Here is a 26,806-nt window from a genome sequence, read left to right on the forward strand (position 1 = left end):
GCTTTTGAAGAGTGTACGTGGGTAATAGAGTTTGAATCCGACTGCAATGTGATGAAAAGAAAGCAAGAGCGGAGGAGACGAGAGAGACTGGGTGCAGGAGGGGAGCTTGTGTAACACACACACACACAGAATGAACTTTTGATATGCATGGAGGAGCACGGTCTTAAACAAAAACCCCAGACTGAGACTCACCAGCTGTGGCTTTCTGCAGCTCCTCAGAAAGCGTCTGAGTGACTGAACTCCAGAAGGTGTGCAAGATGTCAGGCTGCCCATCCTGATAAGAGTGAGAAAACGCATCAACTTTACCATAATGGCCCCTGATGCACACAATAACATGTATGCATTAACACACTATGCAAACAAAGCTGATATGACTGCCTTTAATGGCTCCAACCCACAACAAATCACAAAACTAATGTCCAGGTCACATAGAATTAAGCACATTTTAATTTTTGTAGGGGTATCTTACTCATTTCACATGCACAGGGGTCAGGCCATAACAGATTATTTACATATAGTAGCCTTAAAAGCTGTAGTGATTGGAAAGAAGGTGAAAAACAGTCACGTGAAACAAAAATTACTATATTTTGGCAATAAAAGTGTACTTTTAATTGGGTAAAAAACTAATATGACCTATTTATCAGTGTGTCAGGATCGGCCAAATAAAGAAGCATTTAGTTTGTCTGATCTTCACCCTGTCAGCCCAATGCTGAGCTGTTGAGGAACGAGTCAAACTTGATTATTTTGAAATATATTTTACATACAAAGGGAGATCACATTTACTTTTACAGACCATTTAAACTTATTTACTAACCAGAATAGTGTTTGTGTGCCTGCCAAAGCATGTGTAACTTGAATAGACAGTCAATTTACAGACAACAAGATGCACAATGATTGTACAAAGATTCATTTACACAGGAGGAATGGGGTGAGCCAGAACTGATTCACATCACCTGTGCACATCAACCTGCTCTGAATGTCCCTGCTGACTCACCGTACATCAGCCTAAAGTGGTTTGCAGTGGCTTTACAGTAATATAAATGACTCTCTCATGACTCACAATTTCCAGTGCTACAAATTTGTGAATTCTCCAAAGAAAAAGAATTGACAAGATGAAGCATGGAGACTTCATAGTTAAATATATATACACAACAGGGTCCAAGTGTCTTAGACCTTATTGCCAGTCTTTAAATCTGGAAATAAACAGCAAGTTAAAATAATAATAATAATAAAATAACACAGAATAATAATTGGAACATTAAAAAAAATGACAAAGAAATGTATGTATATTTGTGACTGAGTATGTGAACTCCATTGAACAAAAGGTCACAAAAGGTCCATTAAAAGTTCACAAGATGCCCTTTGGTGCATTATGAAATCAAGTCAGATAACATGGATCATCAGGTTTTGCACAAACTTGTAGTGTCCATGTTTAATTTTGTATAGTGGCATATAATGTGGCATGGTTTCAGTACTCTCATCAATATAATACAACCAATCTTGGCTTCTCTTCCTTTTTTCTATAGTAAAATAAAATGGAGTTTCATATATGCTCCAGTACTTCAGGCAATTTCTTCTTTGTGATGTAGAGTCGTATTTCACATTCATGACACCTGAAGTGAACAAGAGGGCCAACCGTGAAGATGAACTCATGCCAGAGAGGCAGAAGGCTTGTTTGCTACATAAAAGCAGCTGGGAATTCAACGGGAAGGTCTGTTTTTACTTTTGTAACTGTTAAAATGTAGCGGTTTGCAGGTTTTGATTTCCGATGGGTGCCTGTGTGTGTGTGTGGGGGGGGGGGGGTTGGGGGGAGGGGGGTTGCCACCAATAAAGGTGTGAGATTGTGGGAGTTTGAAAACAGCTTTCAAAGTGAAGGCAGAGAAATAAAATAAATAAATAAATGGCATTCACCCACCTTTTCCAGGGAAAACCGACAGCAGCTTTGTTGTGCTGTACACTGACTTCTGCACAAAGTTGCTATATGTGTTCCTATACTGCATATATGTACCGTCTCCTGCATGCACCTTGTTAAACTGAAGGTTCAGAGGTGCTACAGAGATTTTTACAAGCTTGTGAGGCTAAAAAGTGGTCCCTGCCCTGCAACACCTTTCACAGGGCCTTTTAATGTCGAGTGCCTCTTTTATCTACAGCTGACGGATCTCTCTCTCCGAGACACTGTCAGCTATTCTGTGTGGTTTGAATTTCAAGGTGTCATTGAGCTTTAAACAAAATGTGAGTTTGTGAACTCAAGTTAAAAACATTTCAGTTCTGTTCCTCAAGCTGTCATTATTTCTTACATATTCGAAAGAGAAAGGCCAAATACTGCAATACCACCCTCACTCTCAAATCAAACTTTTTTGCTTTTCCTTTCAGTTTTTTTTTTAACAAGAAAAGAAAAAGGTCTATGGGAGAGCGAGAGATGGTGTTGCTATGGAAACGCCCCCCCCCAACACCATTCCCTCAGACCTCAATCTTCTGACCGAAAATCTCGATTTCCAAGAGGTGATTAGAAGCCGTTCAACTCATCTCCGCGAAACTGTTTACTGAGTGAAAACGGGAGGAATACCAACAGACAGAGAGAAAACGACTGGGTTTGGACACAGACCTTTCATTTTTCTCACAAATGCAAAACACAACTATGACTGTGTTCGGAATGGAATACTAACATCCTGTGCGCTAGACTGTATGCAACAGAAAACATTAGTATGCAGTAGTATGCTATGTTGTTGTTGCATGACTTCATTACGTTTAAAACAAGTGGCTTGCGGTTATCATGAAATTGTATTACTATAAACTAATTCTGTCAGTTCAGCCAGACAATAAGTCAAGAAAGAGATTGTGGTTGATATTGTCTTTGTTGCAGTGGTCAAGCAATGCAGTATTTCATGCAGTGTACTTTACTTTGTATACTTATGCTACACTGTAAATATAAAGGCTGAAGGAATCAATACCATGACTATATGGAAAAAAAAACCTTGCATGCATTAATGCTCTTTAAATTATATCTAAATTATAAAACTATTAAGGACACATTCTCATTGGAATATAAAAATGCATGTTTAAAGTTTGCATGATGTGCACAGTATACACACAGATCATATAATACAAGTAGTATGCAATTCCAAATATATCCATGTTACAATTTTGCATCAGATAACTTGAAATCTATGCCCACATTAGCTTTGCTGGTTATGGTTTAAGCAAATGCGTCGCTTAAGGCCAGCTCTAATTCCCAGCATTATATGCTGTCTTTGAAATCCATCTGTGAAATCTTACCAGCCCTTCCTAAACTGTTCTGATCTCACAGTTTAGCCTTTCATTTGGCAGAAAATAGCACCTTAATTACCGGCTGCAATTAGCCAAATTTGCCACTGAAGGAATTGAGAGCCACGGATGTCTGTGATACCAAAGGGGAAACACACTGCATATGCCTTTGCGAACACTGTTCATGTGACTCAGCGTGCACCAACACACTCCTGCTAGTTCACAAAATCACCCAGAGCCAAATGGAGAATGTAGATAAAATTGTCCCATCACTGTCTGGCTGAAATTGTGTGATGGATATATATATGTGTATGCATGTGGGGTAGATAACCTTGTCACAGAGGGGTCAGCCACCTGCAGACACCAATTAGCATATCATTTACTGGTAATGTGGCAGCAGTGAACCAGCAGGGGCTATGCAGGCAGGTCCGTCAAAGGCAAGAGCAGTACACAAAAATCCTTTGTAATAAATCATGACACATCAAGGACTTCACTCATGGGATAAGCACAATATCGACACACATAACTTTCCAGTCCGACTTGACAAGCAAAATTTAACTGCACACACACACTCACACACAAAACACATATAGATATGACATCATATATTCCATCTCACCTTGATTATCTCATCAATAAAACACACATGAGACACTGGGTCCCTCTTTTTGGTTAGAACCTTCTGCAGGTGTTGCACCTGTTCAGGAACATAGAAGAAACTTTATCCATTATATTCAAGGACCCCATTCAAGCAAGATCTAAATTTAACACTTGGCTTTAAAAAATAGGTACAATTGATACTGGACCTATGAAGAAGTTCTATTAACAAGTTTCAAAATCAGGCACTTATATAATGCATCATGCACATGCATTGATCATTGACATGATTTGTCTACTTTTCTTTACCAACAATATATTTTCAGAAGCAGCTAATGCATTAAGCTTTGAAAGTTGCCAAGTAATGCATGGACTTGAACAGCTTGTATGAGTGGAGAAGAGTGGCAGCAATCTCCCTTCCCCACTCAAGCATCCTCACTTTACCATTAGTGCCAAAAAGTTCATTCCGGATCTTAAATCAAGCTCAATATTTTGTGGCTTTACAAGTGAACACCAGACAAAGTGGGATATGGTAATAACAAAACCACCTGTGAACTACTGGTGTCATGCCTAATGACATTAACAGTTTCATAATAGTAACGTCTGTGTGAGTTTGATAACTTATGCATACCTGACCACATGCTGCACAGATCTGGTCCATTAGTTTCTCTAAATTTGTCCAAAGGGCAGCTCGAAATGCAGCTGTGTTCCCTGGAGTGGGCATGATGGCTCTGCCAGGGGCTCCTAAACACAGCAGACACGAGGGAAAGGCACACATTAAAACACAATGCAGAATCAGCAAGCACTCTAAAACAGCCACAAATGCAGTAAACAATAAACCTCTGGTGCTGGCAGGTTGAGTAAGGACTTTAATGTCAAGGGCATTAACAACATTCTCCAGCACAGATGTCCTGTATCCATCCACCACACTTCTTATGGTCTCTCTTAGATTGCCGAGGTTGTAAAACACCTGTAGGGCTGTCCCCACCTGAGACGGATTCTGTGGAATAAACAATAAAGAAATATATAACACAGAAAAAACACTGTATGACATTCAATGTGCAACAAGTTTAACATGAATGGTTTAATCAAGTGGCCTAAACGGAATTAAAGTTTTATGTTGAATAAGTTTGCCATTATTGTAAAGAAAACGTTAATCTTTCTAGGTGTAATGTTCTCCTCTTCTGTAATACATAATCTTCCAGTTAAGATTTTGCTTCAACAGAAATGTTCATTCGTTTCATGTGTTCTGTGGTTTTGAATGAGTTGCATAATATTTGAGTAGAATTAATGTGGGAAGCAGGCCATTGACACACAGGAATCTAAATACATTTACATTTTCTTCTTCTACACCTGAGACTAGTCTTCTCCACCTGAGGGGATCACAGACTGTGAGCAGCACTTGCTGCGAGAGCCACTGATTGACGTCACTGCGCTCAACACATGTAAGGAAAGTAGGTCAAATTCAGTTTCTTTAAATTCAACGGTCTCAGCTAAGCTGTGACTACAGGACATTGGAGTTTAAAATGCAAAACAGGAATCTCTCCAATGCTGCATTCAAAGCAGCTTCTCTGATCCTGCCTTTAATTTAATCTCCCATGGATGAAAGCACCAATCATTACAACCGATTCAAGACCCCGTCCAAATTTAATCTAATCCCAGTGGATCAAAGATGATCAGGCGCAGTCGCTTTCCAAAACGGTACATGGAAAACTGCAGGTGATTGAATATATATGCAACAGATGTGCTTTAAAAAAATAATGAGAGAAAGTGATAATTCAGTAAATGTACCCTTCTTGTCTCTATGTGCATGACTAATGGTGAACAGATTGAGTGTAATAGGCAGGAGTGGTAGGATAAAGCCATCAGTGGTGGCTAAGTACTTTGCTGCAATCAAGCTCTAATCACGCAAATGATGGACGCAAATTGCTTCCTTCATGCGGTCTTCAGGTCCACTTGAAGTATAGGGTAAATCTGAGGACAGGGCTGCTACAGCTTCTCTGTGCTCTGAATTTCAAACATTGATCAAGAGAAATCTGCCAAAATGTGAAATAGGTTCCTACTGTAACATTCTAAACAACAGCAGAAAGATTGGGCAACATGGATGTTAAGGATGAAACTTATTAAAAAAAAAAAAAAAAAAAAAAAGTAAATTAGATTGAAACACTTTATGCACTGCAACACTGTAAAACCAAAAGGGAGTCACTGACTATAGAAATACAAGAAGATCCCTTGTGACCTCATTACAGGTGTTGATGAGGTTCCATTCTCATTTCTGATACACTAGTGGCTGCGTTGTTTTTGTTGCTACTTAAGATCTTAGGAAGTAAGACCGAATGTGGAAAAACTGTCCATGCACTTGTGCCTATTTGCCAATTTCAGCTTACCTGCTGCAGGGTCATAAGACACTAAAGCACATTTTGAGATTTTATACACCATGACGATAGCATGTGTGAGTATGAGAGTTTCAGCCACATTTTTTTTAATGCAGCCTGATTCAATCTGCAAAAAATTTTCCATCGACTTGTGGCATTTAATATCTATTGTTGCTGAAAAATACTTTGGTATAATTGTTTTATCTATACTGCTCAGCCGTAGTTAATCATACACAAACTGGCTGCTGTCCAGCAGCATAAATCATATGTTGCCCCTTATGCAACAGTGAGTGTAGTTGTCAAAGAACAGATCTGAATCAGACAAAGAAAAACAGAGGACTGGGAGAGACCTAATTGCTTGCAGCAGGTTCACTCGCAGCATGTAATGCGCTAGCCCTCATTTACCCTGAACTGTGGAAGGATAATGGTTTAGCAGGGACATGCACAGTCACTGTGGAGATGGATTTGATCAGCTCAGTGCAAGCCGGTGACCCAGGATGGCTAGCCGCCAACTGCCGTGAATGAGGTGTTTTCACATTACTCACATCCAGGCAAGCACTATGCTTTTGTTCCCAGAATTAGCACTTAGCTGGAACAGGTGGCCAACGATCGCTTTCTTTACCGGCACGAGAGAGAAAAACATTTTGGCTAATGCTATTAAGCTCAAACTGCAAAAAGGGACCAATTTTTGATTTTGAGTTAGCTATCACTGGGAAGGTGAAATGCAACTAAAAATACAACTCGGTTACATCTTGATTAGATTGGCTTGCATGTTGTGGGCTATTGTTGCATCGAGTAGGAAATCTTATACAGCGTGTTTAGTTTTGTCAGTGCTGGTCTCACTCCGTCTGCTGTCCAGCAGATGTGAAACTCATTCTGTCCAAGGGATCGCATGAACTTGTGTATGGTGTAGCACTCTTTCTTGATATGTTTCTTGGGAGAATTAAATTTCATACTGGAATAAATATGTTTATATCAGATAACAGGTGAAGGTTAGAAAAGGTCTAGCCATCTTCAAGGCAAGGCGCTGCATGTTCATCTACCATAATGCAGAACCAATCCATTACATTACATTTACATTTATTCATTTAGCTGACGCTTTTATCCAAAGCGACTTACAATTGCTATATATGTCAGAGGTCGCACGCCTCTGGAGCAACTAGGGGTTAAGTGTCTTGCTCAGGGACACATTGGTGTCTCACAGTGGATTCGAACCCAGGTCTCTCACACCAAAGGCATGTGTCTTATCCACTGCGCCAATACCACCCCAATCCAATGCAGATTCTTACACAATTGCAAAAGCCAGGTGGCATGCTTGGTGAACACATCAACAAAGGAGGTTTGAAATGTGCCAATGCTATTTTTGCCATCTTGAGATTTAAGGCGTTTTTCTCCAAGGGAACGTAGGAGACAAAATGCATGTGAAAAAGCATCTTACTGCGTGTTGTATTTGCTCTTTGATGACACTGGTAACTTTTATATTCCTCTCAGCGATTGTTTATAGGAGTAACAAAAAGCTGATCTATTAGTGTTTAACCTGGTGGAAGAAACTGGGTCACATAAGGTAAACAAGATGGGGTGGGATGCTAAGGATGAGATGTGGTAGATCATCCTTGGGTCACTATCACAGTTCTACCTTCCTCCATCAAGGGCCTGTAATAACTATACCAGACCAATGGTATCGCCTCCATTACAGACGCTGTGTGGGGGCTTGATTAAATTCTCCCCTGCTTGGTAGAATTCAATTTGGTCAACCGTTTTGCATGAATGCTTCACGTAGATGTCTTTTTCTAGAGAAACCACAAAGGAAAAAAATACACAGCCCGAAAAGGGAACTTCCAACGAAGACCTTAACAGGAAAATTGTGAAAGTTTGCCGATCACGTAGAGCGCAGTGCCTTACGAGGAAAAACAACAGTCATTTCCAGCCAATTGCTTCCTGTCATAAAAACACCTGGTCACCACGCCAGTGTCATTAGCTTCTGGCTGTGTTTGTTTTGTCACCATATGGAAGATATTTGTCTACCAACAAATAGCTGAATGATAGATGACACCAGGGGTCTTTGCTCACATATGGTGCCCAGGTAATTCCTACTATGAGAACATTTCCATGTGCCCATTATATGCATTGTAGAACTGGATTAATGTTATAAATACATTCAAATAAAATACAAAATAACCGGGAGTTTTTAAAAACAAAAATCATGTTAGGTAAAACCTCCTTCAAGAACTCACATAATGGGTGTGAAAACAATCACATCAACATCAGGACGTATTAGCAAGAGATTTCAGCCTGCTTAGTGACTTTATAGATAATAACATCATAGATAATACGATATAATTAAATTAAAATGAAACAAATCAACAAAAAGTGAAAGTTGACTAAATTTAATTGTCAATCTCTTGTGCAATGGATACATAAATGGCAATAAAATGAATAGGGTGGAAATAATTAAGTATATAATTTGAGAGACAAGACACAAAATGTTTGTTCTGTTATTTCCATGTAGATGTCACTTCCTGGAGGCCACTGGCTTAAAAAGAGGACATTTTTAGAATTCTGCTAAATCTTTTGTCGAAATACTTAAATTACAACACAATCTATTTACAGTTTTTAATATTTACTGAAAATACTGCATAGCACAAATGACCCAGCCAATATGGGAATTACATGAGTTATATGGATGATACAGGGACATATATTTATTCCCTCTAGTCATTCCTAATCCAAAAACAACAGCAAACATGGCCAATGCCATCATATAGGAACATACAGAGTTCACTGGCTCACACTTAAAGTGTTATGGCCATGCAAGAGTAATCCTGAAGAACAGAGAGAGGGCGAAAGGGAGACTTTGAGCGTGAAGAAAAAGTGAAAAGATGATGGATCACTCAGACATTCATTTACGTGTCGTGTTTCACAGCAACCCAAAAACACACACGATGAAGACCGATTAAAGCCTTTTAAGGCGCACTTGGTAAATGTCAGTGCAATGCCAGACCAGGAAGAAATGAACTCAATTTGGGAGAGAACTGATGACCGTGTTAAGGAGAAAGGTGAAAATTGAGGTGTGCTCCGAATAACTAATGAGAGAGAACATCTTCAGTAATGAAGAAACTTTGATTTGCACAGGCATTAAAAATAAATTAACTCCTTTCATCTATTCATTTTTTAACATGAGGTTAAATGCATCTTGTATCGTGTCATTTCTTTAAATGTCAAAACGTAAGTCAAATTAGATGAACATAATTTAGTGATCCGTCTAAGTGTTTTTAGGAATGGAAATACATGTGCCCTTATATCTTTGTTCAGTACTAAATCATTAAAATGTAATCCAGAGTGCAGGGTCACCTACTGAAAAAAAGATGGACATGCAGAACCATGAATAAAATATCTATTCAATCTTGTGAAAGCAGAAAACAGGTTAGGTAAACACTTGTGCACAAAAAAGGGTGATAGCTTACTGGTCCAAGACACAAGAGTTTAGGATTTATCACCTATTTTATCATCCACCAAGTCAAAATCTTAATCTGATCAAAGGTACTTGAATGGTGCTGGAATAGTGTTATTAACAAACCATGCAAATAGCATGTTTCTTGATATTAGCAGGATACCATTTCATGGCACCACGGTATATAAACGTCTGTAAACATCAATGATAATCAGTCAGTATCATGGTAGATACTATCACTGAGCAAGTGCAACAGGACTAGTAATCAAAAGCTTCTCTCAGTGACACTTTAAACACTGCTGCATCTTTGTGCTTTTAACCTTCGTGCGACTTTTTTTAATTGTGAAGAACAGACACCAGGCAGAAGGGATGTTAAAAAGCATGTGCATATGGTCTCCATGGTAACAGTAATTTGTCAGGTGGGTGCATGGCAGTAACGTGTTACTGATGGGTAATGGGCGAGAGAAGTCGACGTGGGAGAACGAGGAGCGCTAATCAGCACACATGGGAGCAGTCGCTGACAGGTCTCTGATCTGAAACAGTGCTAGCAATACTCTTTCAATATACACCATACACAACCCTACTGAAGAACCAAGCTTTAATCCAGTCTACAGTGGCTTGTTGGTCTTAGCTGGCACAGCAGATGGGTTCTTGGTTCAGAACATTGCTTTTTATGATTGGATGTTAAGATGTGGGTGTGGCAGTCAAAAATGGAGATAAAAAACATGAGTTTGCAGGGTTTAGGGCTAAATGACTGGAGAAGCCCTTCATACGTCACCAGAGAAAAGCCTCTTTTTTCACTGGAAGATCCCATTATGACATTTTATTTGACTATCATAAGGTCAAAACATTTATTTCAAAAAATTTTACATTTGAACAGATGAGGCTTTTTAGGTTAGCTTTTGCTTGATTATCTTAGTTTTCACTTTTTTTGTACTATTGTTATTCTAATGTTGCTTGTTTCTGTGTAAAGCACCATGAGAAGCTTACTGTTTAAGTTATTCATTATTATTATTATAAAATAAACATTATTAGTATTATCAGCTGTTTGACTTGAAACATGCATTTAGAAAACAGATAGGGTAAATTTGTATTTCCTGCTGACTTTAAATGTGCGTTCTTCAGCAGTGTGACTCTATCCGTATTAAGTTTCCTCCAGGATATCACTTATGGAAATGCATAAAGAAAAAAGTTATACTGAGCATATGTGTATATATGTGTAGTATGATCATTTGAAACCGGCATTTTGTCTTCTTCCCACTGACAGAGCAGTGTGGAGACAAAAGCAGCCACACCTGCTTACTGACTGCTTGTCAGTTATATGAGCAATCCAGCGCATCTTTATCCCATCTTCATGGTCTTAAGAGAGCAAACAGAGAAAGAATGTGAGAGAGCAACAGAGATGTTTTGTTTGAAGTGAGTGAGAAGGCGAAGGAAAGGGAGGCATAAAGCTTCAGGAAAAAAAGGTGGCAAAAGAAAAAAGACAGAAAAAAGACTTAAGGAGCGCACAAAAGCAATAACGTCACTCCTTAGCAGCTTCAAATCCCTTAGAGACATTCCTTTTGATGTAAAGGTTACTCAAACACATGACTCAAGAAATGGATGAACCGTGAATATCATGGGGTGACTGTGTAACCTTATCAGTGACCACCACAATTTGAGCCCAATGGAAAACAGGAGAGAATGAGTGAAGATTTGAATAGAGTGCAACAGAGACATACACTTTCTTTGTGACCTTGGCATTTCCCCCATTAATTTTCTCCACAAGCATTGTAAATAGCAAAGCATAAAAGAATAGTGCTGTTTATGGTGCTACAAACTATTGACTTGCAGCTATTGATTATAAGTTTATTACTAAGTATTAAGCTTTAGAAGCAGTTTGAGAGTGTAGGATGAACAACTCAATTTAATTTTAAAGAATCATGCATGGGAGTGAGTAGTTATTGCTAAACTCTTGCACTCCACAGGCCGGGTATTTTAATGCAGAGTAAATTAAAACCGATTTATTGTGCTACTTTTTTTCCCTTGTTTGGAACAAGAAAGAAAGCTGTCATTTCCATATCTGACAAACCTGTCATTACATATACAAACACAGCTGAATCCGGCAGGTTCTCACCATAAAGACCCATCTGTCACATAACAACGCAAAGCCTCTTGCAATATTAGACAGATCAGTGTAGCTCTGTTTTTCTGTTGAAATCTCTATTGTTTTGTTTTGAAGTGACGCAAGCACAACACTGATCTCATGCGTTATTTCCCCTGGAAATGCTTCGTTTACAACTGTGAGTAGGGCTGCACGATGTGTCGTTTAAGCATCGATATCGCGATGTACGAATCCACGATAGTCACATCGCAGGATGTGCGATGTAGGCTGTCGTAGTTGATCCGTTATTCATGAACTGTACGGGCCAGCTGCTCCCCGGCCCTTGACGAATGTGATTCGCGGAGAGCGAGAGAGAGCGAGAGAGAGCGCGCACAAGGCCGCACGCTCACCGTCTTCAAACAACACGAGCGCTGTCTTGCTCTCTCTCCCTCGCGCATATTAATCAATTGACATGATGGTGTCGATGTTTAAATCATTTAAAATGAGAATGTAAGTGTGCCCACCCCATTTTTGTTTGTAAGAAATATTCGATTTCATATCGCAATATATATCGCAGAAAAAAAAAATATCGCAATGTCATTTTTTCCCAATATCGTGCAGCAAAAATGCATCGATTCTCTACAGGAGGCCTTAGTTCGCCCCCCGGAGCCATGTGAGACACTTTTTTTTATGGATGGGCACTTTTTATTTAACTTCTTTTGGACTGAAGTAATGCAACACCCGCTGACTGCAACGATACAGCTGAAAGATCAAAGACAATTTTTATTATCAAATTATTAGTGACAGGGCTAGCACATTAGTAATTGCAGGATATTGTCTATAAATAATCATGCATGGGTGAAAGGTATTTATTTATATGGAAAATTGCTATGTGGTTTCAGTAGAGAAAGAAAAGCAGCATTGAACTGATTTCACTTAACATTCTTGTCAGTATTTGTTTGGCCCAAGGCGTATAACATATTTTGTTGTGTCTTTTCAGCAGCGATTGAGAGAAAATTCCATTACATGCCACAGGTACATGGCTCGATTAGGCAGCGGATGACAAAAAATGCCTTCCACCAAGACAATGGACAAAGCTAAACAGATCAGACAGAATGGACAAATGCAGCGAAATGAAAATAATTTAAATCCAAACGGAAAAAGAATTACGTAAATCCTGACAAACATTCAGGAAAAAAAAAAGAGCAATAGTATATCTGAACTGTTTGGGTAAATGACCATTGAAAAATAATAATGTGGACCAATTGATTGTGGCAATGATGACTACTGTATATCTGCACCTTATATCAACAAAACACAAATCTATGTGAGACAACCATCACACGCACTCTTGACCTCTTGAAATGGACAAGGGTGACGTGATGTTTAAAGGATGCATGATCAATGTTCTGCTTGGGCTGCTTATGTAATACACAGTTACTCATGGAGGGGCAAGAGGCACATCTATCTGTCAAAGCAGCGGTGACTCAGTTAAAACCCAGACTCATTCGTCCCCTTTTGTCAATACTCTTCCAATGCAGGCACAGTGCCTAATCTATTATGTGGAGGAACCACACTCCTGTGGTTTCACTAGTTATGTCTGCAACAGGTCAGTTCTTTCCTAGGTTTATGACTGTTTTTTGATTGTACATGAACCTGGTCACATGATTTTCAAACCATGCTAAATACTAGCTTTTAATATCTCCCAATAAAATTTAAACTTTAAATTACTTTAAAAACACTCTTTCTGACAATTTTGCTTCTAAACACGATTGATGAATAAAAAAACATCCATGGTATTCTATTGCAGAGAGACATCATAAGAGAAGAGGTTTTTGGATTAAAGTGGTGCAAAAAATTATATGGACACTTTTGTTATTCTAATAAATGTGTGAATGCCGTTGCATCAGATAAAAACATAAAACCACAACGCAGGATCCTCTCTTCACTAACTTCACTTTTTTCAATATTTTTGCGCAGTGTCTTTTAATCAACTGTTGTTTTGTTCATTTTTAGTGAATTTATTAAGTCAGTTATTCTCAGACTCACATGGGTTATTATTTCAAAACTGGACAAACTTAATTTTGTGAGATGTTTTGCTTCTCAAGTCTTTTTCTTTAAAACAAGCGACACCTAGTTTGCTATCTGATGCAGTGACATTTTAGGGTCACAGTATTGTGGATGGAGAGAGTGTCATTTGTTCTCTTCTGTAAAAGAGAAGGCTGCATTTATGTCCATTCCTCTATGAGCATGTGAAACAGGACACTGGCCCGTGAGTACTCTGCTTTTCTGGCTCAGGAAGACAGAAGTCAAGGCGAGAGTAGTCATTTGTATATGTGTGTCTGTGGACATACTTGTGCGGCTACACAGTGAATTTTGAGCCCTTTTAGACCATAGTATGCATTTCCAGCTCTGACCACACACACACACCTCAGTGACCTCCAGCCAATGTTTGCTGAGTCAACAAAAACCTTCACTGTAGTCATTAGAATCCACTTCCAAAACCTCATACCCTCATCCAAATCAAAAAAAAAAGAGGGGGTGTGCAAAAGAGGGTGTGATTTCTCCTCCATCCCTCCAAAGTGTCACCTCTCATGACCCCTCTTAAGCAGCTGATATAAATGTATAAGCAGATAAATAAAAACATACTTGAATCAAGGTGGATAAAATATTTAACAGACCTCCTCTTCTCTCACCACATCTGAAATTAATGTTCAGATACAGGCTACACTTTCTGTTCTGCCTCCCTTCACGTCAATGTCTAATACTGACCTTCAAACGCACTCTCCTTTCAAGTGCCCTTCTGACAATATGGCAGTGAATCAGACAGCTGATGCCTTTAACACAGGAGTGCACTGATATAAAGTTCCACTCTTCTGTATGCTTTTAATGACATTTAGAGGAGAAAAATACACTAAGCACCATGTCATATATATATATATATATATATATATATATATATATATATATATATATACACACACACACACACACACACACACACATATACACACACACACACACAGCCATTCAAAAGTTTGGGATCTGTAACGTTTTTTTTTTAAGAAGTCTCTTCTGCTCATCAAGGCTACATTTATTTGATCAAAAATCCAGAAAAAACCCCCGTAATATTGTGAAGTATTGATACAATTTAAAATAATCCATTCCATTTTAATATATGTTAAAGGATAATTTATTCCTGTGATGCAAAGCTAAATTTTCATCAGCATCATTACTTCAGTCTTCAGTGTAACGTGATCCTTCAGAAATCATTCTTAAATGCTGATTTATTATCAATATTGGAAAAAGTTTTTTTTTTTTTCTGAACCGGTTATACTTTGATGAATAAATATAACAACATTTATTCAAAAAAGGAATGATGCTGATGAAAATTCAGCTTTTCATAACAGGAATAAATTATATTTTAAAGTATATTAAAATAGAAAACCATTACTTTAAATTGCAATAATTTTTCACAATATTACTTTTTTCTGTATTTTTAGACAAATAAATGCAGCCTTGATGAACAGAAGAGACTTCTTTAAAACACAAAAAATCTTACTGACTTTTAACAGCAGTATATATATATATATATAGATACAGATATCAGAAGAAAGTTTATATCAGAAGAATTATCTCTATTTACACTGTAAGTGCATTACTGGAAACACCACTGTTGCTTTTACAACCTGAGGAATGAGATGTTATAGATGATGTAGCATTGAACACAGAACAATTCCATTAAACACATTAAAAGATTTGAGATGTCTTAAAATTAAAGGTTAAAATTCACAATCTAAAAGAAGAATTCCTCTTTTTTTGTTTAGACTAATAGAGTGAAAAGAAGAGGACCATCTCTCCACTTGAGCTAAGGAATAGCGGCTTATGTAACCCACACAGTTCTAAATATACTGACGCAGGACTGTTCGTGGAGGAGTGGAGTGAACTACATGATAAGATCCAGAACAACAAATACATGAACAGAGGTCAGGGGGCTCTCGCATCGCTCGGTTTTATAATGATATGCTAATAGGGCAAGAATGTGTTGTAGCGAGACCGCAGAGAAGGAATTTTGTTAAGAGATGCATGGGATAGAGGACAGAGAATGAACTATAGGATTTCTGGTCCTTGAAAAAGAGCCTTCCATAACTAGATTTCTATGCAAAACGTAAAACATCAAGTGAAAGATGAGGATGACTGACCATCACACAATCAACTTGTGGAGCTAAAAAAAAAATAATACAGCCAGCAAGGAACTGGGAGGCTTTTTTAAGCAAGCGGTCAGCAATGGAAACCATTAAAGATGCAGGAACAAACAAAACCTGACTGGACCAGGCCAGCTATGGGCTGTTCATCCCCTAAACTCCCTGAACAGTCATGCTTTCAAAGACAAGTGAAGGCCCATGAGAGATGCATGAAGCAATCCATTTTTTGACCTTGTAGCCAGTATTTCAACAATCTTGTCATCTCCAACTGGAGCTCTGCATTGATTTGCTCTATAAAACGTGCTAAAAAATTTAACTGTCAATCAAAAGGGAAAAGAAAACAGAGACGCAATAAGTATAACATAAAAAGGGCCATGGCAGCTGCATTCATATGATGATATGCAGGCATTTTAAAATGGACATTTATTGAAAAACAGACATCTTTCAGCCTCTGAGATGTGTGACAGCTGAATTTCTGAAATGTGACTGGACAGTTCGGTGTGAAGCCTGTGTGTCTGTAGATGGGAGAAAAGGCCAGTGCGGCCCATCTGCTGTGTGTGAGTGCATCGTGTGACAGAGAAACATGCTGAGGGAGAGATGGAGAGAGATACTGTACACGCTTCATCCGGTTGAAGTTTCAGCTTTATCAATTACATTTTAAAAATGCAACTACATGTACGCACATCTAACCACAGAAACTCGATTCCATTCATGGTTGTGTTTTGAAATGTGTTGGACCACAATTCATTAAACACTGAATTGTTCCTGGATTTGGTGTTTGAGAATCTTGAAATTGCAGCCCGGTTAGTGACAAATGAATACATTAAAGCATTTAGTTCACTCCCAGAGTAAAACCAGCATCTAAAAATCAAATCAAATCTTTTTAAAAGTAGTTAGCTGTGTTACAAGCTTAACAAGTGGCTGACTACATTGAAAGCTTTTTCAAAATGCGGTCAAGTACTGCAACAATTTGTCCTTTGTTTCTCCCCGATACGGTTTTATTTTTACCTGAATTTCCATGCCCTGCTCCAGTAACCGTTTGGCTTGGTTCTCCACCTCCAGACGAGCTCGGCTGATGAACAGCAGGTCATTTTCAATGACGTCAATACCCGAGAGATCAACACCTTGGGACAGGTAATCTGCAAGAAATGGAGAAAAACATTTTTATTGTTGGTTTCTGAGATTTTTAAAGCTTTGTTGTACCTTTAATCACTCCTAAAAAAGGACAACACTTAAGGTCTTTGGGGTCATTTTGACCCCAAACTTTTAAAAAGCGATTGCATAAGGAAATATACATTTTTTATATGGAAAACTATATATCATTTTTTTTATTTACTTCTCAACTATACATTTATGCTGTGTTTTTGTGGAAATTTTGAAGTTTTTTACCTATTTACTGCACAATTACATAACTAGGCCATAAATTGGCTCATGAAAAATGATTTTTTAAAGAAAAAATCACTTAAATGATGATCTTAATTAAATCTAAATAGTTTCTGGACATTGCTCTATGTGTTAGGGATAGAATACTGCCATCTAAAGGTTAGTCAAAAAACTTGATTTCTTATGGGTTAGGAATTAAAGTGCAATGGCCACATGTATCCACTAGAGTGCTATAGAGACTCATTCATTTTCACTTCATTTTTCTTGATGTTTCAACTTCTCCTCACAACTTTATGATATATATTTTGTGAATATTTATTTAAACATTTTGAAATACATAAAAAAATCTGTAGTTTTGTCAGAGTTAGAATTTGTTGTTGTTTTCTAATATATTTTGAATTATCTGCTTTTGCAAATTATTATACATACATTTGAAAAAAACATTACAAGTCACCACTATGACATGATTGTAATCACACACTATTTATTTCAGAAAATTATTTATCAACAACTATTTATTTTTTTAGAACAAGAGATTTTAGAACAAGATGAATTTTAAAAGTAAATAAACCAATATAATACAAAACAACAGCACCAATAAACTGTAATGAACAGGAGTGAAGGGTACACAGAACAACTTTTTTTATAAATCACATGGCTAATAAACATGTGAAAGAACAAGCAGAGTGCAAAACACTGATAATGGTACTTCATATCATGAACTAAAGTCGATGCACATCTGGCAGATGTTGACAGTATGAGCAGTGCAGATGTTCTTCCAGTTTGTGCAGTCCCATCTGAACTCCACGTCTCTGCTGCGTGGACACACCTCACAGCGCTTTCTTTTTGTGGATGGATGAACTAAAGACCTTTTGGCCATAATGCTGTCACAGAATGAGCTGTGTGCGGGAACCAGACTGCCACTTTTATACTCTAACTGGGATGTTTTCAAAATGCTGCTGCAGCTCTTTCATCTAACTGCAAACTTTCTCAGAGTGCAAAAGTTCATCTTTCTTGTATCTGCCCTTTCCCTCTCTTTCTCTCTCTCTATCTGTGTGTGTGTGGGGGGGGGGGGGGGGGGGGGGCAAGCTTGTTCCATGTTGCATATGTGACATTTTTCAGATTTGTGCCAGTTTAGTTGATTTTATTTGCCAATTTCTATAAAAATGCTCTCTGTTGCAGTGGCATACGTATGTTTGTGTGTGTGTGTGTGTGAGATAGAAAGTTTGTTCCACTTTGGGTTTATGCTCTAGGACCAGACCTTGAATTAAATGTAAAATTTTTTAGATTTATGCCAGTTTAGTTAATTTTATTTGCCAATTTCTATAAAAATGCTCTCTGTTGCAGTGGCATACGTATGTTTGTGTGTGTGTGTGTGTGTGTGTGTGTGTGTGTATGAGATAGAAAGTTTGTTCCACTTTGGGTTTATGCTCTAGGACCAGACCTTGAATTAAATGTAAAAATTTTTAGATTTATGCCAGTTTAGTTAATTTTATTTGCCAATTTCTATAAAAATGCTCTTTGTTGCAGTGGCATACGTATGTTTGTGTGTGTGTGTGTGTGTGTGTGTGTGTGTGTGTGTGTGTATGAGATAGAAAGTTTGTTCCACTTTGGGTTTATGCTCTAGGACCAGACCTTGAATTAAATGTAAAAAATTTTTAGATTTATGCCAGTTTAGTTAATTTTATTTGCCAATTTCTATAAAAATGCTCTCTGTTGCAGTGGCATACGTATGTTTGTGTGTGTGTGTGTGTGTGTGTGTGTGTGTGTATGAGATAGAAAGTTTGTTCCACTTTGGGTTTATGCTCTAGGACCAGACCTTGAATTAAATGTAAAAATTTTTAGATTTATGCCAGTTTAGTTAATTTTATTTGCCAATTTCTGTAAAAATGCTCTCTGTTGCAGTCACATACATGTGTGTGTTTGTGTGTGTGTGTGTGTGTGTGTGTATGAGATAGAAAGTTTGTTCCACTTTGGGTTTATGCTCTAGGACCAGACCTTGAATTAAATGTAAAAATTTTTAGATTTATGCCAGTTTAGTTAATTTTATTTGCCAATTTCTATAAAAATGCTCTCTGTTGCAGTCACATACATGTGTGTGTTTGTGTGTGTGTGTGTGTGTGTGTGTGTGTGTGTGTATGAGATAGAAAGTTTGTTCCACTTTGGGTTTATGCTCTAGGACCAGACCTTGAATTAAATGTAAAATTTTTTAGATTTATGCCAGTTTAGTTAATTTTATTTGCCAATTTCTATAAAAATGCTCTCTGTTGCAGTGGCATACGTATGTTTGTGTGTGTGTGTGTGTGTGTGTGTGTGTATGAGATAGAAAGTTTGTTCCACTTTGGGTTTATGCTCTAGGACCAGACCTTGAATTAAATGTAAAAATTTTTAGATTTATGCCAGTTTAGTTCATTTTATTTGCCAATTTCTGTAAAAATGCTCTCTGTTGCAGTCACATACATGTGTGTTTGTTTGTGTGTGTGTGTGTGTGTGTGTGTGTATGAGATAGAAAGTTTGTTCCACTTTGGGTTTATGCTCTAGGACCAGACCTTGAATTAAATGTAAAAAATTTTAGATTTGTGCCAGTTTAGTTAATTTTATTTGCCAATTTCTGTAAAAATGCTCTCTGTTGCAGTCACATACATGTGTGTGTTTGTGTGTGTGTGTGTGTGTTTGTGTGTGTATGAGATAGAAAGTTTGTTCCACTTTGGGTTTATGCTCTAGGACCAGACCTTGAATTAAATGTAAAATTTTTTAGATTTATGCCAGTTTAGTTAATTTTATTTGCCAATTTCTATAAAAATGCTCTCTGTTGCAGTGGCATACGTATGTTTGTGTGTGTGTGTGTGTGTGTGTGTGTGTGTGTGTATGAGATAGAAAGTTTGTTCCACTTTGGGTTTATGCTCTAGGACCAGACCTTGAATTAAATGTAAAAATTTTTAGATTTATGCCAGTTTAGTTAATTTTATTTGCCAATTTCTGTAAAAATGCTCTCTGTTGCAGTCACATACATGTGTGTGTTTGTGTGTGTGTGTGTGTGTATGAGATACAAAGTTCGTTCTACTTTTTATTTATGCTCTAGGACCAGATCTTGGTTTATTTGTAGAAATTTTCAGATTTATAATGGATTTAGTTTTATTTTTTTGACAAACAAAATTTTAAAAAGTCATTTTTTGCATTTTCCCATTCATTTTCAATGTGGGGTCATTTTGACCCCAAAGACCTTAAAAGGTAATTTTTTTTTTTTACACACCTTTAGAACAACCAAATCAAGCCCAGTTTTTTTGTGCATGTTTAGATAGATTATTTAGGAAATGTCACCGAGTTTCATGCCCCTGCGATGAAGGTAACACTTTTAAAAAATGAAGGAAAAGTCCATTGGGGTCATTTTGACCCCAAAGAGTGATTAAAGGTTAAAACTTCCATATACATTTAAATCCAAGGACAAGTAATTTACAAGACCTTTTTTGTTTTGTTTTTCATAAACATGGGCAGTCAAATGTTCATGTGATAGATAACGTGTCATATGGAGGACGAGCACGTTTGCACACCCCTAGGAACCCGTTTGAGCCGTTAGCATGCAAACCGTTTTTTTCACAATTGTCTGCACTAAGCAGGAGGTCTGGAAGCCAGTCGACCCATCATCGCAGCAGGGCTGTGGAAATGGTTCTTGATTTATTCACAAAGGTGTGCTCATTCAAGCGGTCATGGATTTAACAACACCTGTCCTCTCAGGTGTGCTGCATGAGTGAAGGGGGAGTTTACCATCCTCATTGGACCCCACTGAATGCACACACAAAAATCTTTTTTTGTGCTCCGCAGAAAAGAGAAATCTATACAGGTTTTGAATGTCATGAAGGTGAGTAAACGACAGAAATTTCATTTTTGGATGAAGTATCCATTTAAGACCAAATAGTCAATTAGCTGTTCATTCAAGCACATTTTAATTATGTAGCTGTGTATTTAAAGAGAAGATTCTTGCAAGTAAAATAATGCATCTCTAATAAATACAGGTTTTTATGCAAGAAGAACAAGAAAATCCACAATTGTGCACTTTAACGAGTAGAAGATTCTTGCAAGTAAATGAGAGGAAAGAAACAGCGTCTCTAAACACATGGTGCCATACTGAACAGGCTTCTGAACAGACAGCTCATGAGTCAGAGATGTTGACTGATACAGATACAGTGGCACCAAGCAGAACAATGTCACTACATAGATCCACTCATTAGCGCCTTCTGAGGGCACACACACCAGCTGATGAGTCCGTGACTCGATTTGCCGCCTGCTAACAAAGATATCATAAAGGACCCAATGTGGTCTCATTAGAAGAGGTCAGATATCGTGCTGAGGAAGTGACTCCATACTGTAGCACCTAGATGCTAAGAAGCAACCTTGAGTTTGCGGTTCAAAATCTGGAGAGATCAAGAGCTGTAGGAAACGGGTGGCTTCATCAGAGGAAATCAGGGGGGAGTCTTTGGCTCTTATTTCGTACAGGTATAGGCCTAAAGCCAGAATAAAATCAACAATCCCTGTCAAAAATCTCTGTGTTGCAGTGCAATTTCATTTCACCTCATTTTCACCCTCTCCTGCTTCACCTCTTTAGAGTGCAACAATGATTACATTCTCCTACAAGAAAAGCACAAGACTGAAGGTGGACTCTCAATTAGCATTCTATCATTTGCGTTTTGATGACAAGTGCTGAAAGTTTTGCATGCTGTTTTAAGTGACAAATGGTTGCAGTGATTTAAGGTGAAATGATGATTCTGTAACTCAGGCTACATTTGCAATGCCATACTACGAGGGCTGCACAATTAAATTAATCACAATTTCAGTGGAGCCTTTTGCAATAATTAAACTCCAAAAGGCTGGGATTTAATTAAATATGGCATGCAAATGATGTATTCTTCATATTAGGGACAGCACTCTGCTGTGCTACTCGCATGCTTTTACACAACATTGGGCTCAAATGCAAAATAACCCTATTTCCCAAATTAACAATTATTCCATAATTTTCTAACCTTTCCAGCTGTATGTATTTATGTATGTATGTATGTGTATATATATCTATCTCTCTATCTTTCTCTCTCTCTATATATATATATATATGTATCTCTCTCTCTCTCTATCTATCTATCTATCTATCTATCTATCTATATACACACGCACACACACACACACACCTTTCCTTCTTCAGATTTTTAGAAAATAATCCATCTCTTCAAAACTTCAACTATAATCCATCACTTTCAGCCAACTGTTCATGAAACCATCATGAATCAATATGTCAGCACGTTGTGATGCAAGTGCGTGACTTCTTCATAAGCTTCAGTATTTTTTCCCCCAACACAAACCTTTTTTTTTGTTAAAGAAGACATTTACTAAAAATCTCTGCTTGTGTTCACTTAAAGAAAGTCATCTGGGATGGCAAGACGGTAAGTATAAAAAACACACTAGTATCTGTTTTGAATGCAGTGACAGCTCCTCTCTCCAAAACCAAATCATGCTGGGGTCATGAGGTCAAGGGGAGGGGCATAGGTGTTTGTTCAACCACTGTTCTTGACTTTGTATTTTCAGTATTGCAGAAAAATAGACACTCATATGACCATGTGTTGGCTCTTCACATATACTTGCTTTTTGTAGAGGCACTAGAGGACTGTAGGCTCAGCATCAATCACAGTTATTGCCTGCATTTATCAGGAATGGAACACAACAGCCACTCCACAGAGAGAAGGTGCGGTGTGCAATACAGTGTAAAAACGATTGCAACTGTGACCTTGGAAATGCAATTTTCCCTATTACAGTTCAAAAAGAAGGGCCAATAAGAAACATTAGCACAAATTCAATATGGGGTCTGTCTGAGGAGGTGAATCCTGCAAAGCAGGGCACTCAATTTGTCTGAGATTAAAACGAAAGAGGAAAAAGGTAATTGCTGTTGGGGTAGATAGTCATCTCTGAAATTGCAAGGATGAACAAGAGAATGTCAAATAAAAGCGCAAATAAAAGCGCAATACTAGGTTCAAAAGCATTTAAATTCAAGAACTCAACACCAAACATAGCAACGAGTCACAAATCCAATTTGCATACCAAAACATCTGGATAATTTAACTTTAAGATGTAAACTGATGGTTTCTGTTTTCGATGAAAATTATAGCTCTTAGGACCCCTTCATACTTAGGGCATGTCATACCCCAGCAGCAGTGGAGGAAAACCGTTTTCTTTCATCTGTGACCTGCACAGTATCTCATGACAGACGATGGTCATGAGAACAGCCTACAGGTATTTCTGAAATCATGCTAAAATCACGAGAGAGCGCCATGGCAAGTCACTTAGCCTGAAAGCAACCTTGGATCATTTCAGTGTCAAATGATTTATTCTCTCACCAGACTCAATGTCTCCTTTCACCTGGATGCTTCATTGCTTCGATATGTGATGGGTGAGGGAAACACAAACAACTCATCTGGTCAGAAGTGACAAGACAGTGAATATCGCTCCAAACAACTTCTAAACAGGACCACTTCTGGCATACTGAAATCACCTCCAAAACTCAGGGATTGTTCTCGCACATCAATTCGAACAACTGTAAGCAGGGTTCTTTTAATCTTTATACCTCAATAACTCTCCAAGATCCCTTGTCATCAAGATAAGGTGGTAAACCACTGCTGCTACTGTTCACGGTTTACTCAAACTGATGGTGTGCTCTAAATGTGGTGGGTTCGGACAAGAACAGAAGACAAAGAGTACCTATACTTTATACTGATAGATGTACAGTATTTTACCACTATACCATTACCTATAACAATATCACACTTATCACAAAAGTAAAATATAAATGTGATGCATATCATTTTGTAGGGCGTTGTCTGAAGAATCATGAAGCACTTTGGAAAGATCCTAAAATTGCATATAAAGTATTGGGATACACTTTTTTTCGGTAAGGAATGTGTGGTTAATTTTTCACTTTCAATTTCTATGTGTAGTGCTTACAGCAAGAAATAGGCTGTCCTACATATCAGACACCTTCCCTCTCAGCATTAACCAACAACTACATCAACAATATGTTTCATGAGCATGAGATTCCAGTAGAAACATAAAAAATGTTTCTGTCCTTGAATCAAAATAGATTAGGCATCAGGGAGGTGATGGAGCTTCCTGAAGGTCCCCCTCTCATAACGGATGGCGCTTTCCCATGCCTTCCCTCCCGCCGGTACAACAAAACACATAACAACACGGCCCTCTGGACTGTGGCAGGAAGTGGATGAACTCGGAATGCTTTGTTGGGATTGGACAAAATCCCTATGGGATGGCTAAGCAAAGCTGAACCAACATACGCAGAAAGCAGAGGTTCACAGTCAGGGTGTCCCTGCTAATCTGCAGCCGTGAAAACACAATGTGGGGGATCCAGACTCTAACACTAAGCTTGCGTCACAGGATGACGTGTTGGCCCTGCTGAGGCTAAGGGAACTTGACACTGTTTATACAACGAAAAGTCTCTGAAATCTGCTAAATACAGGACAATCACATTTCCCACAGACTCTTCCAATGCATTTAAAGCTGTCTGTAGAAACATTAATGTCTAGACATCACTAGTATTGTTCATCATAACTATGATAATGAGCACTTAGTTATTTATGTTTTAACGCCATATCACAAAAGAATGGCTATATTCATGGCAACATTAACAATATCATTTCAATGCATCATTAATATTTTCTTAACAAACAATCATTATACAAAAACATACAAGAAACAACAATAGTACTGATAAAAATCACATGCAATCTTTTAGTTTAATAAAAAAAATTCTAAAATTCTTCCAGGAGAGACTTAAAAAATATATATTTTAGTATATTTTCTGAAAAATATTGTTATTGATAATGAGCACTAGAAAAATGCAACCTAAAACCTCAGAAATTGAGACTGCACTATATTTAGTATAACCATCTGTATCAATTCTATTGGTTGTAAGAGTACTTTAAAATCTGTTAAATGCTGTAAAAACATCCAAAAGCTCCTTGCATCATATTAAAGCCATTGAATGTCAAACACAAATAAGTTTTACAAGATAATCTGCTCCAAAGTCCAGTCATGTGCCCAAATGTTTTTCTCTCTGAAGTCCACTTGGTGACCTAGCTCAACAGACTGAGCCGTGATGGATCAGCTGTAGGTCTTTGGGGACTGTGGACTGCCAAATGCGACTGGTCTATCCCAAGTCCACATGCAAGAGAGCCCTTGGAGACACTGGGAACGTGACCACGAACAGCTCTTGAGTCTCTGAAGTAGTAGATAGCCAACAAAATATAACACGACCAGAGTTTCCTGTTTGGCTTTAAATGGCCCTTTTTTTAAGCTTCTGTTTAGATGTGCTTGTTAAAGTTAGCATGTACCAATAAAAAATGAAATGTAATATAGATACTGGAGAACTGCCTTGGGATATCAAATCCCATTCAGATAAAGCTCTCTGAGTTGTCCTACCTGACACATGGCTCTAAATGAGAGTAGTGCCAGAGAGGATACAGAGGGATAGGGGTTTAAAGCAGAGCTAGAAAAAGAGGTATGACCCACCACTCACTCCAGGTCTAAAATCTGATTGGATGCCCTACATTCAAAGCAACTGTCAGATAGCTTCATGACCACACATCAAATGAAAATTCTATATATATTTCTGTGAAACAAAAATAACATATTTAAAAAATAAATAAATATATATATTTAGTGCTGGGCAATTTTTTAAATCACATTGTTATGCACAAAACTAAATGCATTCAAAAGTAGTGTATTGTGCACTTTTTTCCATTTAAAAGTAGGTTTTCTGCTATATGAACAAAAGTGTAATAACATTTGGTTTGCAAACACTTTGAAATAAGGTGCTTTTTTACAGCAGTATTCCTTTTACATAGCAGCAGTTCAAATATTTCTCGTAGCCTAAATCTCAACTTATTACATTAATGTAATTCAATTAAATAAAGAAGCTATTTGTCACTGCCAGGACATTAATGTTTTATAGAAAATATTTTATAGTTTGTTAGAGAAAAACAAGTTATGCTCAGAGTCCAGAGACTCGATCATAACATTATAACAGGCATCTTCCTATTAAAGACCTGTATGATCGCGGGACCCATCACAGCAGAGAGTGGCGCAGGACAACACTTGATGTGTGGGTAGAGACTCGTGTGCGGGAGTATAATTATGGTGTGCTTACACTAGGCAATCTTAACCATGCCGAAGCACGTTTGACCCCCCAAGCCTGGTTCGTTTGACTAGTGTGATCGCTCTGTTTAGCAGTCCCTGGCTCGGTTGGAAGAGTGTGGCAAAAGCGTAGTTCAGTTATATATAGATCAGTTAGGTTGAGCGCTAACCGTGCCGGAGTGCAGATCTTCTGATACGTGTTGCATGATTGCATGAATATTTCTGAGCAGCAAAATCGATAGATCTGTGAAGCAATATATTG

At 37.9% G+C, this 26,806-nt stretch overlaps 2 protein-coding genes across 4 annotated transcripts in view; one reads left to right on the forward strand and one right to left on the reverse strand.

Annotated features, from left to right (window-relative positions):
• LOC132098658 (palmitoyltransferase ZDHHC17) overlaps nt 1–26,806 on the forward strand; it is a 283,638-nt gene that overhangs the window by 66,987 nt on the left and 189,845 nt on the right. The gene's annotated exons all lie outside the window — the stretch shown is intronic.
• The window catches only part of LOC132098651 (conserved oligomeric Golgi complex subunit 5-like), a 64,202-nt gene that overhangs the window by 21,439 nt on the left and 15,957 nt on the right, over nt 1–26,806 (reverse strand). Inside the window, exons 7-11 of the mRNA XM_059504738.1 lie at nt 16,984–17,114; nt 4,702–4,861; nt 4,493–4,605; nt 3,884–3,961; nt 193–274 (exon numbers count right to left, since the gene is read on the reverse strand). Coding sequence (XP_059360721.1) covers nt 193–274; nt 3,884–3,961; nt 4,493–4,605; nt 4,702–4,861; nt 16,984–17,114 — 564 coding nt within the window. The remainder of the gene's footprint in view (nt 1–192; nt 275–3,883; nt 3,962–4,492; nt 4,606–4,701; nt 4,862–16,983; nt 17,115–26,806) is intronic.

Source organism: Carassius carassius, chromosome 22 (genome assembly GCF_963082965.1).
Source record: "Carassius carassius chromosome 22, fCarCar2.1, whole genome shotgun sequence".
Classification (NCBI taxonomy): domain Eukaryota; kingdom Metazoa; phylum Chordata; class Actinopteri; order Cypriniformes; family Cyprinidae; genus Carassius; species Carassius carassius.